Here is a 12,398-nt window from a genome sequence, read left to right as displayed (position 1 = left end):
ATGAAGTATGTCCAAAAATAAGTAGAGCCCTGACAGTGTACAGTGAAGAATATTTTTCCATAAATTAAAATACAACTGAATGTTTTTTCATATATACAAAAGTGTCTAATTAAGATATTTATAGATTTAGTAAACAAATTTCACTCTGATATTGAAGTGTATTGTGTGAATCAGTTGTGGAGCCAAACATTAGGACTAAAGGGCCTTGTCAGCGTCATTAAAACATGATGTGACAATGAACAATAACACAAGGACAACTATTTCACTGCATGTCTCTGTTTATATCATTAGCAAGTGTCTGCATTAATTGGTTACAACACAGACTGTGATTAGATGTGGTTGTCTAATGATGGGCCTGGTTGTAGTGGTCGTATTCAGATCATTGACTAACAGCAAGTAAAATGATCTGCGTATTATTTCAAAATGATAATATTGTGCAACTTTTATCTCTTTGTGGCTTAAAATATAAAAGAAACCCCTCTGAGAATGAAACCATCTTTGATGCTGATAACAACCTAAAGTTACTGTATCTGAAATGTGACCAGGGACAACACAACAATGCAAATATAGATAAGAATGTTGAGACGCACTGGTTTGATTTTTAACATCATTATCATGTGTTTTTCTATTTACATATAACTAGTAATCACAGTTTTCAGAGCTTAAGTAGATTATTGCCTCCACCAAGGCGGTTATGTTTTCATCAGCTTTTGTTTGGTTTTTATTAAGCATCATTACTCAGAAACTACTGAAATGATTTCCATGACATTTTATAGACGAGAGGTGCATGACCCATGGAAGAATGAGTGGATTCAGATAAACGGGCGAGATAGGACCTTAGCCTTGGTGGAGGTATGCGCCCTTGTAGTTTACCTCTGAAATGTAGTGAATCCCAAGTATCAGAAAACAGGAAAACAAATTGTGCTTTACAACAGTGCTTGAATAAATGTACTTTCCATCACGGCTTTAATATTAGCAACAAAATGTTATTGAAATTTAGATGTTCTTGCTTCGCAGAATGGCTCCTGTCAGTGTTAATAATCACTGGATCATTCTTACGCCGTATTTATGTGTAAATGTTGAATCAATAACAGTGTAACATATTGTTTCACATGTTTTGCTTGAAAGATCTTAATCTGAAAAGCAGCTGGTTATATGTAGCTGTAAATTGAATGCTGTGGATTAATGGGTACAGAATAAAATGAAAAATGTACTGATTTTGTACTGATGGTTGGTTGCAGCAAGGACAAGGTCAATATAAACATATATATATATCTACCATGAAATATGCAAAACGCTTCCATTGAGAAAATGAAAAAGTGAATAATGCGCTTGGATGGCACTTAGTTACAATGAGAGTACTTACGCAGTATGAGCTCACTTTTTAAAATGATGAGTATAAACAACTATTAGCAAACCTTAAGATTAAATATCAGACTTAATTTTGTGTGTTTCTTATGCAATATGTGACACACTTAATGCAAATCTAAAAGGATTTATGTATTTATATAGCGAGTTAATTATGTGGTCGACTCCCTTCTTTTTTTTTAGGTTTTATCAGATATAATGAGTTGCTCTCCTGTATAATTTTCTCATCCAGTTTAGGCACGGAGCTGAGTGTTGTTTTGTCTTTAGGTGGTACATTATTACCTACAAATGATAACCATCAAAGTTTCCCTTTAGGGAAAAGGAACAAGCTTCTAATTATATTAACGCCAGTGTTGACCTGAAGACAATGCCTTTCTCCTTCCTATTTAGAGTCGCGTAATCTCACACTTGCCCACAAAATGTGACCTTAGGTATTCACACATCAAGACTGCCTTCACGTCATGCATCACTTGTCCTGCAGCTGCCAGCTGCTGTGGCATATTCTTTAGACACTTCTACCTTGTTTATCACCTTGACGTTTACCTTTCACTGTCATTTTATACACAAGTCCAATAGAGCTACTTCTCATTTCTATTTTATAATGTAACATACTCCCTCATAAGTCAGCTTTAATGGAGCATGGTGCATTTTATGCCCATCACCCAGAATGAGTGATATTTAATGCTAGAGCTGCAATGGCCCTGTTGTCTTTTTGTTGTGTGGAACGGACACCTTTGTGTGATTTAATACACCTTATGCAAATCAGTGAATGTGGGCGTTGTAATAGCGATGATTAATCCTCTGTGTCTTCACCACCGCTCTATGTTTCTTCCTCTGCAGAATGATCCCATCCACCAGCAAGAACTTCTTAATCAACGATCTGGCCGCCGGACGGGAGTATGACCTTTGTGTGCTGGCGGTTTATGACGACGGCATCACATCATTAACGGCCACACGTGTGGTTGGCTGCGTGCAGTTCCACACAGCCAGTGAGGTCAGCCAGTGTCGCTTCATGCACAGCCAGTTCCTGGGAGGCACTATGATCATCATTATCGGTGGTATAATTGTTGCTTCAGTGCTGGTGTTCATCATCATCCTGATGATCCGTTACAAGGCCTACAGCAGCCCAGAGGACAGCAAGAACAAGGTCAGCTCCAGCATGCACTCCCAGACCAATGGCAGCCAGCAGCGTCTCCAGCGCTCCGTCTCCAAGCAGCCCTCTGATGATGGCCAGGCCCAGGTGCCCAAAGAGTGCATGGCGCTGGTGCTGAGGGTGGACAATGAGAAGAAGGAGGATCCAGCTGCCACTACTGCTATCCTGGAGGTGGAGCTGCCTCCACTGACTGCAGACAAGCTGAAGAGAAGAACCAGCCTGGATGCACAGCGCTCTGGTCCCCCGTCTGAGGACACGCAGACAGACAGTAGCCTGACAGGCTCCACCATGTCCCTGTGTCTCATAGGTCCCAGCGCCGGCACCAAGGAGGCTCCCAGGCTCAAGGACAAGAAAAATGCCCTGGCTAACATGGGTTTACTTCCCAACGAGCTGGCACGAACTAGGCATAGGTTCTCTTTTGACGGTGGGGACTACTCCATATTTCAGAGTCATAGTTACCCACGCAGAGCGAGGACGAGGTGGCACAAGTCCACCAACCAGCTCAACGTGGAGTCGTCTCCGCTCGCCAACCGGAGAGTTACGTTCAGCAGCACTGAGTGGATGCTCGAGAGCACAGTCTGAGGAGACCAGTGTAGCTGAAGCACGACTCAGCCACACACGCAGACATACACGTGTAAAAACACAAATAAACCTACATGCCATATGATGCACACTTTTCCTGCAAACGATAAACACAAGCACATTTACTTACACATGAGAACTTTCTGTGAGTTGCTGGAGAAGAACATTCTCCCTTCATCCTGCCTCCCCATCATACTCCCAGAGAGGTTTGTTGGCCATGTCCTTTCTTTATGCAGCAGTGCCTTATTCTAAAAGATGTACGAATGGAGGATGCTGCTCACTGTAGTCATAAACCTTCCTCTCTTATCATTGCCTCCCACCGTGATAATGGGGAGCGTTACTTTGGATTTATAATTTTTTGTGACATGCCAAGGGGGTGTGGCGTTTGGATGTATGTAACTGTTTAATTGTTTAAAAAAAAAAAGACAAAAAATTCATCATAACTGTAAAGTGAACAGCCAGGTATCCTGTTATGTCAATCATGTTTTGGGTTCTTTCAAAAGAAAAAAAGAAAAAAACTTTTGCACAGAAGACACGAGATACAAGGACAAGTATCACCACCAGTCTATACAATAATAATAATAATAATGAAAAAAGAGAAGAGAATTTTACACATGCCAGTTTCTAATGTTAGCGCAGAGAGGACGGACCTGGAAACCTGCCATGGATTCCTCTCTGGCGGTGGGACTATATGATGTTTAATAGGTATTGTTCCAGATGTGACTGTATATTAATCGGTACTGTATCTGGCTGGTCTAGATAAAAAGACAACAAACAAAAAAGACATATATAAGTATATTAAAACATTGGTGTATGTGTACTAACTATGTAAGTAAGTAAGTCATATGTCACATGACTTTTTACAAAGCATTTGGGTGTTGGCTGCAAGTTTTTACATTAAAAACCTGTGTCATCACACCTCGCCCTATTTAGTATGTCAAAGTTTGGACCATTTATCCCCTCGTGAAGGGTATTAAATTTTTTGTGTGGGTTAACTGTATGAGTGGTGTTTCCTTCTTGTGCTTCGGGGCCAGTGGTATTTGTGTCCACTGCAGGAAGGGACGCACGAGTTGAGACGATAAATATTATATTTGCCAGTTACTATTTATAAGGCTTCGGTGAAAGCTGCACCATGGCCGCTGAGCAGAGTGGGGGTGTGGGGTGACGAGGGTATAACTGGAGGATGCGACGCTGAATTCAAATGCAGCCTGCTCTTCTTTACAAGGGTGTACCATTGGGTGCTTACCACTAGGGGGACACAAAGCTCTGTAGGGTCCCTAATTACATGTAGACTGCAGTGAGGATGTGTTATAGACATTATGCCTCATAAGAGGAGTTTTCATGACAAATACATTTAACACTTAACATGTCCTATGTAATGTGTAAAACTATAGTATAGTGTGTTATAAAGCATTTTTAATTGTATTTATACTGCATATAAATGCTAAATGTAGGAGATGATGATAAGCTTGACAGCAGGAACAGATACAGTCAAGGGTGGAGGAGGGATATTTGTTTGCTGCTGTAGAAACCACCTTGTCCTCCTGATTACAGCTACTTAGAACAGGCTGAGATCAAACACAGCGGCGTGGACTACACAGAGATAAGTCACACTGGAGCTTTTCAATCCTCTTGACTCTGCTATTTGCATCCTCAGTGGCAGAGAGGATGAGTCGAAGAATGGGGTCATCGTTTTTTCTTTTCCTTCATCTCTGTTTACCAGGTTCCAGCCAAATCTGTTCACTTTTTCCAGCAAGGAGAATACTTCACTTTAGGGTGTAAACTCTCGGCTGTGTCCGTTCATCTATCTCCTCATTAAATGCTGATGCTTTCTGCTCTGGAAATGCGCTGCTGACCATTTCTCACAGCAGGAGAGGTATTTCTGCCTGCTCCTATCTGTAGCCATTATTCAACACAAAATCTGCTTAGGTAGGAGACATCACCCAGGCTATGAAATTGGCCCAGACAGCCAAACTAGTGAACACTGGGGATGGAGCATAGTGTGTTGTGTCTCATCAGCAGTTCTGAGTAACTGCAAAAAAATATGTGCCTTGACTAGGTGTATGTTGGGTTTTTTTTCCACTGAAGATCCCATTATATGTTTAACTCACAGTAATACTGTATGTGTTTGAAAACTTCAAAGTGAACCTGGTGTTAATATGTATAAACGTCTTACCCATCGTGCTCACTGATTCACAATATCACCATTTTTTCTCATTCCTCAGTGTGCTGACCCTGCAAGTTTTCTTCTATTTAGATTTATTTTTGTTATATAAAATACCGCTTAATTTCTGTAATCTGTTTTCTTATCGGCAAATATAAAATCGAGACGATCAAAATTAGATTTGTTTTACGATTGGATTTTGTCAATTGTAGAAGCACATTATTTCCTAACGCTGCTCTTATTTCATCTGTTTGAGGAGCCTGGTGTAACAGATATTAGCAAAACGTAAAGTTGCACATAAATATTTCATTATTTATAGTGTTGCAAGGCACACAAGCATGAACATTTGTATTTTTGTTTGCAGTCTCCCAATCAGGACTAAGTGTGCAGCCATGCTACAGTGGTTTAATGAGGCCGTAACATAAATGTTCAGAATGATAACGCCAACATGCTCAAACTGACAATGCTGTCACCAATGTTGAGCAGAAAATATTTACTAGGTAATGTTTACAAGTTTAGCATGATAACATTTGCTAATTAGCACTAAACACAAAGGACCAAAGTTATTTAAATTCACCCTGAGGGAAAATAAATGTCTCCAATATTTCATGAAAATTCTAGCTCTATGTTTCTATCCACATTAGCAGCGCCACAATGATGCCATTAGTTTAGCATAATGATGTACTGATGACATGAAAACACCCAGAGCCAAAAATGCTATTTATAAGTTGTTTTCTTAATAGTTCTTTTTTGAATAAGTTCTCCTATCTAGATATGCAGCTATCAAACATGGATTTTCTCTTTTGCCAGATGCTGTTTAGTCTTGAGAATCTGTTTCCATCAACACTGATTCAACGAGAAGATTCTTTTTTTGTCGTTTTTCCTCTTCCACGATTCGGGCAGTTGGAGCCAAGCTCAACTCGGCCCACACAGCTGCTTAGAAAAAAAACACTTCAGTCTATTGACACAGACTTAGCAAAGTGCTTCAGGCTTTTCCAGTACACACACACCCTTTCACTATGGTTTACCAGCACTTACTCAGCATCAGATTATCTCACAAAAAAGAAAACCCAGATGGGACAGGGCTACTGCTTATTACCCCATTTACCAAGTGCGACAGGATGAAACCAGAAACCAGCGACGCAGGCGATGAGGTTAATTTGTTCAGGGCCATTTATGGAAATATTGAAGCTTGGTAGACATTACATTTCTGGTTTAGCTGTCAAAGAGCCACATATCCTTACATTTGTTTAACATGCGTGGCAGCTTATTAAGATACTATATATCTTTTGCATATTGAACAGACGTCCATGTTCAAACAGGGACTGCAGCACCATCACTGATCCACAGCGTCCTCCGTTTAATTCTTTACAAACAGCCTGACTAATTAAAAAGTCACAACATCAACATTTCCCTAATTCCGCAGGTTATCTCAGATTGTGAATTATTAACTCTGTTATCTGGACTTACACTGCCATTTCATTACACTACACGGAAGTAAACTGACCGGTGGAAACAGGCTCTCAGATTTACTCTATAGTATCTTCAGGAATCCAATGATAATGTCAGAGCTGTACATGTGGTAACACATACAATAATTTGTGTGAAAGAGGTTGTCGTCAACAAATCAAAAGAAAACATGAATCCAAAATTAACGTGTTGATTTATCTCTCACTTCTGTCGACTTATTTGTGCACAATTAACCCCACGCTGCACAAATCTTTCAGGAAGGGTCATGAATACATGGATTTATTTATTATTAAAAAGAGTCCATTTCCTTCAGCCACTGCTGCAGTGCAGGAAAAACATTATTCAAACAGGAGGAAATTGTGCATTTGTCTGGAACTATTTTCATCTCCGTTTATTAAATGAATACACATTTGGTGTTCGAATGAGAACTTGTGGCAGCAGAGCGGTGGATGTGGGATCAGCTCAAAATAAACGACAGCGTCTATGTTTAATATAATGACGGTACATGACAGCCAGGGCAACACTGTGATTCATTAATGTTGTTTTATTTTAAATTGAACAACAGACGTTTGAACCTTGTGTTTCCCCTTTGTAAAAGAAAGTAACACCCTAAAGTTATTAATGTTTGTCCTATGTATGTGGCTGCACCTTCACAGAAAGTGGAAGCTGTCTATTTGATCTGTTAACAATTTATAAATATAAGATTTGTTTCAAAAAATATTCAAAAATCTTAATTTGACTAATAAATCAAGTCAATCAAAACAATTACTTTTTGTACAGTCCCTAAGATCTATGATGTCCGTGTGTTGCACAATCTTTAAATAAGAAAACCATTTTAAAAACAACAGCACATTTGATGTTTATTTTTCACCCATGATAATGTGCTTGATCAAAATATTAAAATTGAAAAGAAAATGAATAAAAGAAAATGCACATTCTATCATAATTGGTGAGAAAAGTTGCATTTACTTTTTTCATTTTTTAAATTAAAAAACGTCGGTGGTCATTTCAGGACAGAGGTTCTTCATGTGAGACAGACTGAGCAGAGACATGGTGATAAATCAATGAGCCTGCAGCCAGTAGCATTCTTCATCAGGCAGGTGGTGGATACCCCACCATCTCTCCTCACGCCGCCTGTGCTGTCGTAATGTGCTTCAAGCCACTGCAGAGGTGATGAGATATTGCTACAGCGAACACCCTGGGAGAGGGCTGACAGCACAGCTTTGTTGAAGTCTAACAAAGTACAATACAGAACGGCCCTGCAGAGAGAAGCCCTCTGTGCAGTTAAGAGGAGCAGAAGAATCCGCAGTAGTTTTTTCTGCTCATTACCTGAGCTCTGTCTGTCCTCGTCCGTGAATCTCAGTTAGCAGAACTATCATCTGAGCTCCCCTCACCTGCTGCTTTCCAGTTTTTCCTCCTCTTTTTTAAATTCAGACCTGAGTCAGAGTCTTTGTGGAAGTCCTGTTTTCGCTTTTTGCGACTGTGAGTCCGTCTCTTTCGTTCTCCATCATCACTGCCCCCTGAGCTGCTGTCATCGTCTCTCCCTCTGGTTTTTGCACTTTTCTTGTCTTTGTGTCGACTCTTAGTCCTTTTCCTCCCCTGCTTGTCTTTGTTGGTGCTGCTGTCACCGCTGCTGTCGCTGCTGCTCGAATACTTGGCTTTCTTTCGCTTAACGTCCTCGTCTTTTTTCTTCTTTTTCTTTTTGGTCTTTCGAGAGGATTTCTTGGAGTGTCTTGATAGGCTTCCTTCTGTGTCAGACTTGGACTTTTTCATTTTGTGGCGTCCAAGCTTCTTGGTAGATCTGTTGACACAAAAAAATAATCATAGGCTAGAATAGAATTTGAATGCAGTCATTCCCATGTTTATGACCCCAACAAACATATTAAACTGTATAATATAATCAATTAGAGTTTCATGATACGAACTACGGTCGTTAAATTATGTGATGGGTGCATATTTGTTTTTGTCAGAAGTGATCATTATTTACAAATAGGAAACTCATAACTAGGTGCATTATGGGAAATGAAGGATCTACTCAAGATTTTTTTCTTTTTTTATGACACACAATTTTCTGAAAGTACGATGCTAGTTCCCTGGACTACCCCTTTAAAATCAGAGTTGCGTGTGTAGCTCAGTTAAAATCTTTGACTTTATTGGTACAATGCAGCATTTTTTCTTACCTGCCACTTTTAAACTCCTCAGGATAAAGCTCCTTGAAGCCACTGTGTCCCCATCTGTGTTGTGATACAAATGAATTAGTTGCAGAAGGTTCTGCAGAATGACTTCAATATTATTGAAAAGAGCATGAGACCATATACTGCACCTGTCAGGGTCTTTGGCCTCAAATTCATACAGTTTGCGTGTCCAGTCTCGAGCCTCTCTGTCGTCGTGTTCTGAGACTCGCTCTCTGCTACGCCTCACGTCTCCAGTTTGATCTGCCCCTCGATCACAGTGCATACTCCCCCTAACAATACAACCGCTGTTAGTAGATAAGCCATCACACAGCAATGGCTCTCTGAAGTGAGAGCTACATTATGAAAGATGCTCCTATGTGAGCGTTTGGGTAACTTGTGTGCAGGTGGCTCGAATTAAACTGGGACAATCACTGCTCCTACCTCACACACACTGTGTCTGATGAATGTTTGGGTTGGGACCTATGGACCTCGTAGTCTCTCATTTTCCACATCTCCATCTCCTCTTGGATCTGCCATGGGATGATGACAGTAAGTGCATTAAAAGCTGCCCACACACACATACTCTGACTGCTTTATTTGAACTCACCAAACGCAAAAGTATTAAAAGGATTCTAATATTTACAGAGGTTCTAAATAGAGATGATCTGATACCAGGATCAGAAATAACTCTGATCCTGTATAAAATGGTGAGTTCACAAATCTATGTTCTTCTCAGATACCAAGACTTAAAGGCGTATTAGTTTCACCCAGATACATCTGCAAATTAGTTTGTGTACAAGCTTATAGCTGCCAAACATCAGTATTACCGACTGGACAGAGAATCAGATGGTTTCAGGGGGTTTCAATCTGAAGATAACAACTTTACGCTTTGGGAGAGTTTGATGCACGCTGATATTTTCTGCTAAAGGAAAATTAATGACCAGCATGATCTTGTGACCCTCCACACAGCCTGCACTCAGCTACCTATTCTGTTGCATGCTGTGCCCTCATCATTAGTTTGAGTTAGCTGTATCTAATCAACTGAAAATAATCATGTCCCCTTATGATCAGACCCTTGGAAACGGATGTTGATACCAGCGGAGTTTCCCTCGCAGTTCCCGTTGTTACCACTCGTCTCACACATGATGGATGAATCTTACCTTGTTGTGAGCGTCTGTGTGTCGGATCACGTTCCTCAGCAGCGTCTTCCCCAGCGTCTGCTTGGACATGCTGCCTCCGGACAGGACCCTCGCGTGAGTCTGGACGAACACAAACCGGAAATGTAAACAAACAGGGCAGAAAACCCAGCTTATACTCACATGGTGACCGGCGAACGAGCACTCACCTGTTAGCCTAGCTAGCTATCTAGCTAACACTGCTGGGTATTCAGTTTGAAGGACGAGCTACAGAATGAACACGTGTACGTCTGACAGTGTCTCCACACAACACGACACAAGTACAACCAGTACACGTTCACTATGGTTCCTTAAGTGTGTCCGAGGACGTGTAGTTTTCAAGAGGAAACACAAACTTAGTTTCCGGTTTCGTGTCTTAAAGTGATCGTCTGCCAGACACTCATCCCCGTCCACGGGCGCGCGCGAGCAGGCTGTTAAAGTTGTATCTCCACGCGTGTGTTCGTCTCCAGCCGCTGTTATCAAACTGTTACACCACGACACGCGGGTTTGTTTCCACGGTGATAAGGAAGGTGTTTGTAAAATCACGACTGACGCGCATTTCGGTTTGTTTGAAGATCAGTCAATCAGTATACATTGTATCAGTGTGACCGTCAGAGATCAAAGAAATGAAAGGAAGAGGCATTTTGAAAAGAAGTGAATGTCTTCTTCTTTTTCGATCATATCAAACACATATAAAAATCAGAGGCATGTTTGAACGTCATGTCTGACTATCAAATTAACTATTATGGCCTCAATTATGATAATTCAGTTAAAAGTTAAATGTAAAGCTCTTTAAGTTCATATTTCCTTAAAAAAAATCACACAAAAAAGGATAAAGTTAAAAAACAGTATATATATTATGCACCTTGATTTTGATTGCCACCAATAAACCTAACGAAGAGGGACACCAGTCCTGTCAGACTGCGCGCGCTCCCGCGGACGGCGGTCAGTTTACTCTTCCGGTATACGTAATGACGAACAGGCTACGTCACAGATCGCCGGTAAATCTGAGCTGTGATTGGTTGTGTGAGTTTGAACCTTTGTGGCTCGAGTTTTCATTGTTGTTCGTTGTTTCATGAGCTGGTGCTGATGGTCCCACTGAGGTCACAGATATATTCAACAATGACCCACCACATTGTTTTGTTATTTGTAAAGATAAACAGGACACACATCTTTTTCGCTAGATTTTAGTGCTTCTGATCCTTATATCAATTTTAATATTTACAAAACATGTTTTTTTTCAATAACTACCATGTCATGTGACAGGCTGAGTGTAAGCCATAGGTGTAAACCAACGAAGTGTATTATTACCCTCGATAAACACCTGTATTTACTAGACTTTATTGTTTTTAGCATTTTATATGAAAATCTATGTTTTTTCAACACCTTCCATGTCATTAATTGTTAAACAAAAAAAAGATAGATGAAAATGTGGACTCTCACAGTTTACAAAGACATTCTAACCTAAACCATTAATTATGATATTCAGCAAATTAATCAAAAGTAAATAATCATGATTTTCTGCCCTACATTTTATAGCTCTATGTCTTGTGAATTTTACTCATGGATCAAGTTTTATCCTAAGCATATAAAAATGTTATGATAATTTGACTGATTCTTGATCTAAGAAGTATCTAAGTGATAAAAAGGTATTTTTCTTGAATTATGGTGCTGTAAAAAATACTTGGCACAAAATGTATCTCAAAATTGTACGTAAGCCAGTTTACCAATTGCTAACAGCTTATTTCAGTTTGTGTATTCAATGATACATTAGCCATCTCCCACTCTAGCAAATCAGACTATTATATACAACATTACTTTTTAAAGTAGCAGCAAGCGAACCACAAATACAGGCGAGAGTCTCTTGGGTTTTATTCAGGTTTATTAGAATCTTCAGAACTGACGATTTCACTCAGTCTGAGAGGAGGGAGGCTGACTGGAGATTTGAGGACAGCGCCAATGAAACCTAATGGTCTCATCATCTGCATGTGTTACACAAGTTGCATGTAGATGTAAATATACAGTTTAAACAGCAGATACTTGACTCAATTGGGGTGTGGTGATAGATCTGGATTAGCTTTTTCTTCTTAACTAAATAAATTAAGAAATACTGTTAAATAAACATACCAATGAAAATAATGTGAGTTAATCAAAAGTATACCTTACAGATATGGGGGTATGGAACATTTTACATAGGCACAGTTGAGTACTGAAGCAGAGCTGTACGCTGCATTCTTCTGTTTTCAGTCTTAATGTCACTCTTTTCGAAAACGATATTAGACTTCATATGATTTAGTTCATTTCCTCTCACT

The 12,398-nt window shown here is 39.9% G+C and overlaps 2 protein-coding genes across 5 annotated transcripts in view; one reads left to right on the top strand and one right to left on the bottom strand.

The window, feature by feature from the left end:
• Positions 1 to 4,103, top strand: part of lrfn1 (leucine rich repeat and fibronectin type III domain containing 1) — a 97,859-nt gene extending 93,756 nt beyond the window's left edge. For all 3 annotated transcript variants that reach the window (XM_069534967.1, XM_020088601.2, XM_020088603.2), the window contains one exon: positions 2,209 to 4,103. In XM_069534967.1, coding sequence (XP_069391068.1) covers positions 2,209 to 3,103 — 895 coding nt within the window. In that variant the 3' untranslated portion in view covers positions 3,104 to 4,103. The remainder of the gene's footprint in view (positions 1 to 2,208) is intronic.
• Positions 4,104 to 7,266: 3,163 nt separating this feature from the next.
• nkapd1 (NKAP domain containing 1) lies at positions 7,267 to 11,050 on the bottom strand. 2 transcript variants are annotated; one of them, XM_069534970.1, is made up of 6 exons: positions 10,952 to 11,050; positions 10,072 to 10,170; positions 9,353 to 9,441; positions 9,061 to 9,201; positions 8,918 to 8,971; positions 7,267 to 8,538 (listed from the first exon to the last, which is right to left on the bottom strand). In XM_069534970.1, exons 2-6 carry the CDS (start codon positions 10,138 to 10,140, stop codon positions 8,097 to 8,099), a joined length of 795 nt encoding a protein of 264 aa, XP_069391071.1. In that variant the 5' UTR covers positions 10,141 to 10,170; positions 10,952 to 11,050; the 3' UTR covers positions 7,267 to 8,096. The 2 variants fall into 2 exon arrangements, with proteins under 2 accessions (XP_069391071.1, XP_019943510.1); XM_020087951.2 differs by having other exon boundaries at positions 10,257 to 11,047.
• Positions 11,051 to 12,398: the final 1,348 nt, after the last annotated feature.

Source organism: Paralichthys olivaceus, chromosome 11 (assembly GCF_024713975.1).
Source record: "Paralichthys olivaceus isolate ysfri-2021 chromosome 11, ASM2471397v2, whole genome shotgun sequence".
NCBI classification, from domain to species: Eukaryota; Metazoa; Chordata; class Actinopteri; order Pleuronectiformes; family Paralichthyidae; genus Paralichthys; species Paralichthys olivaceus.
This window is presented reverse-complemented; position numbering and strand designations above follow the sequence as displayed.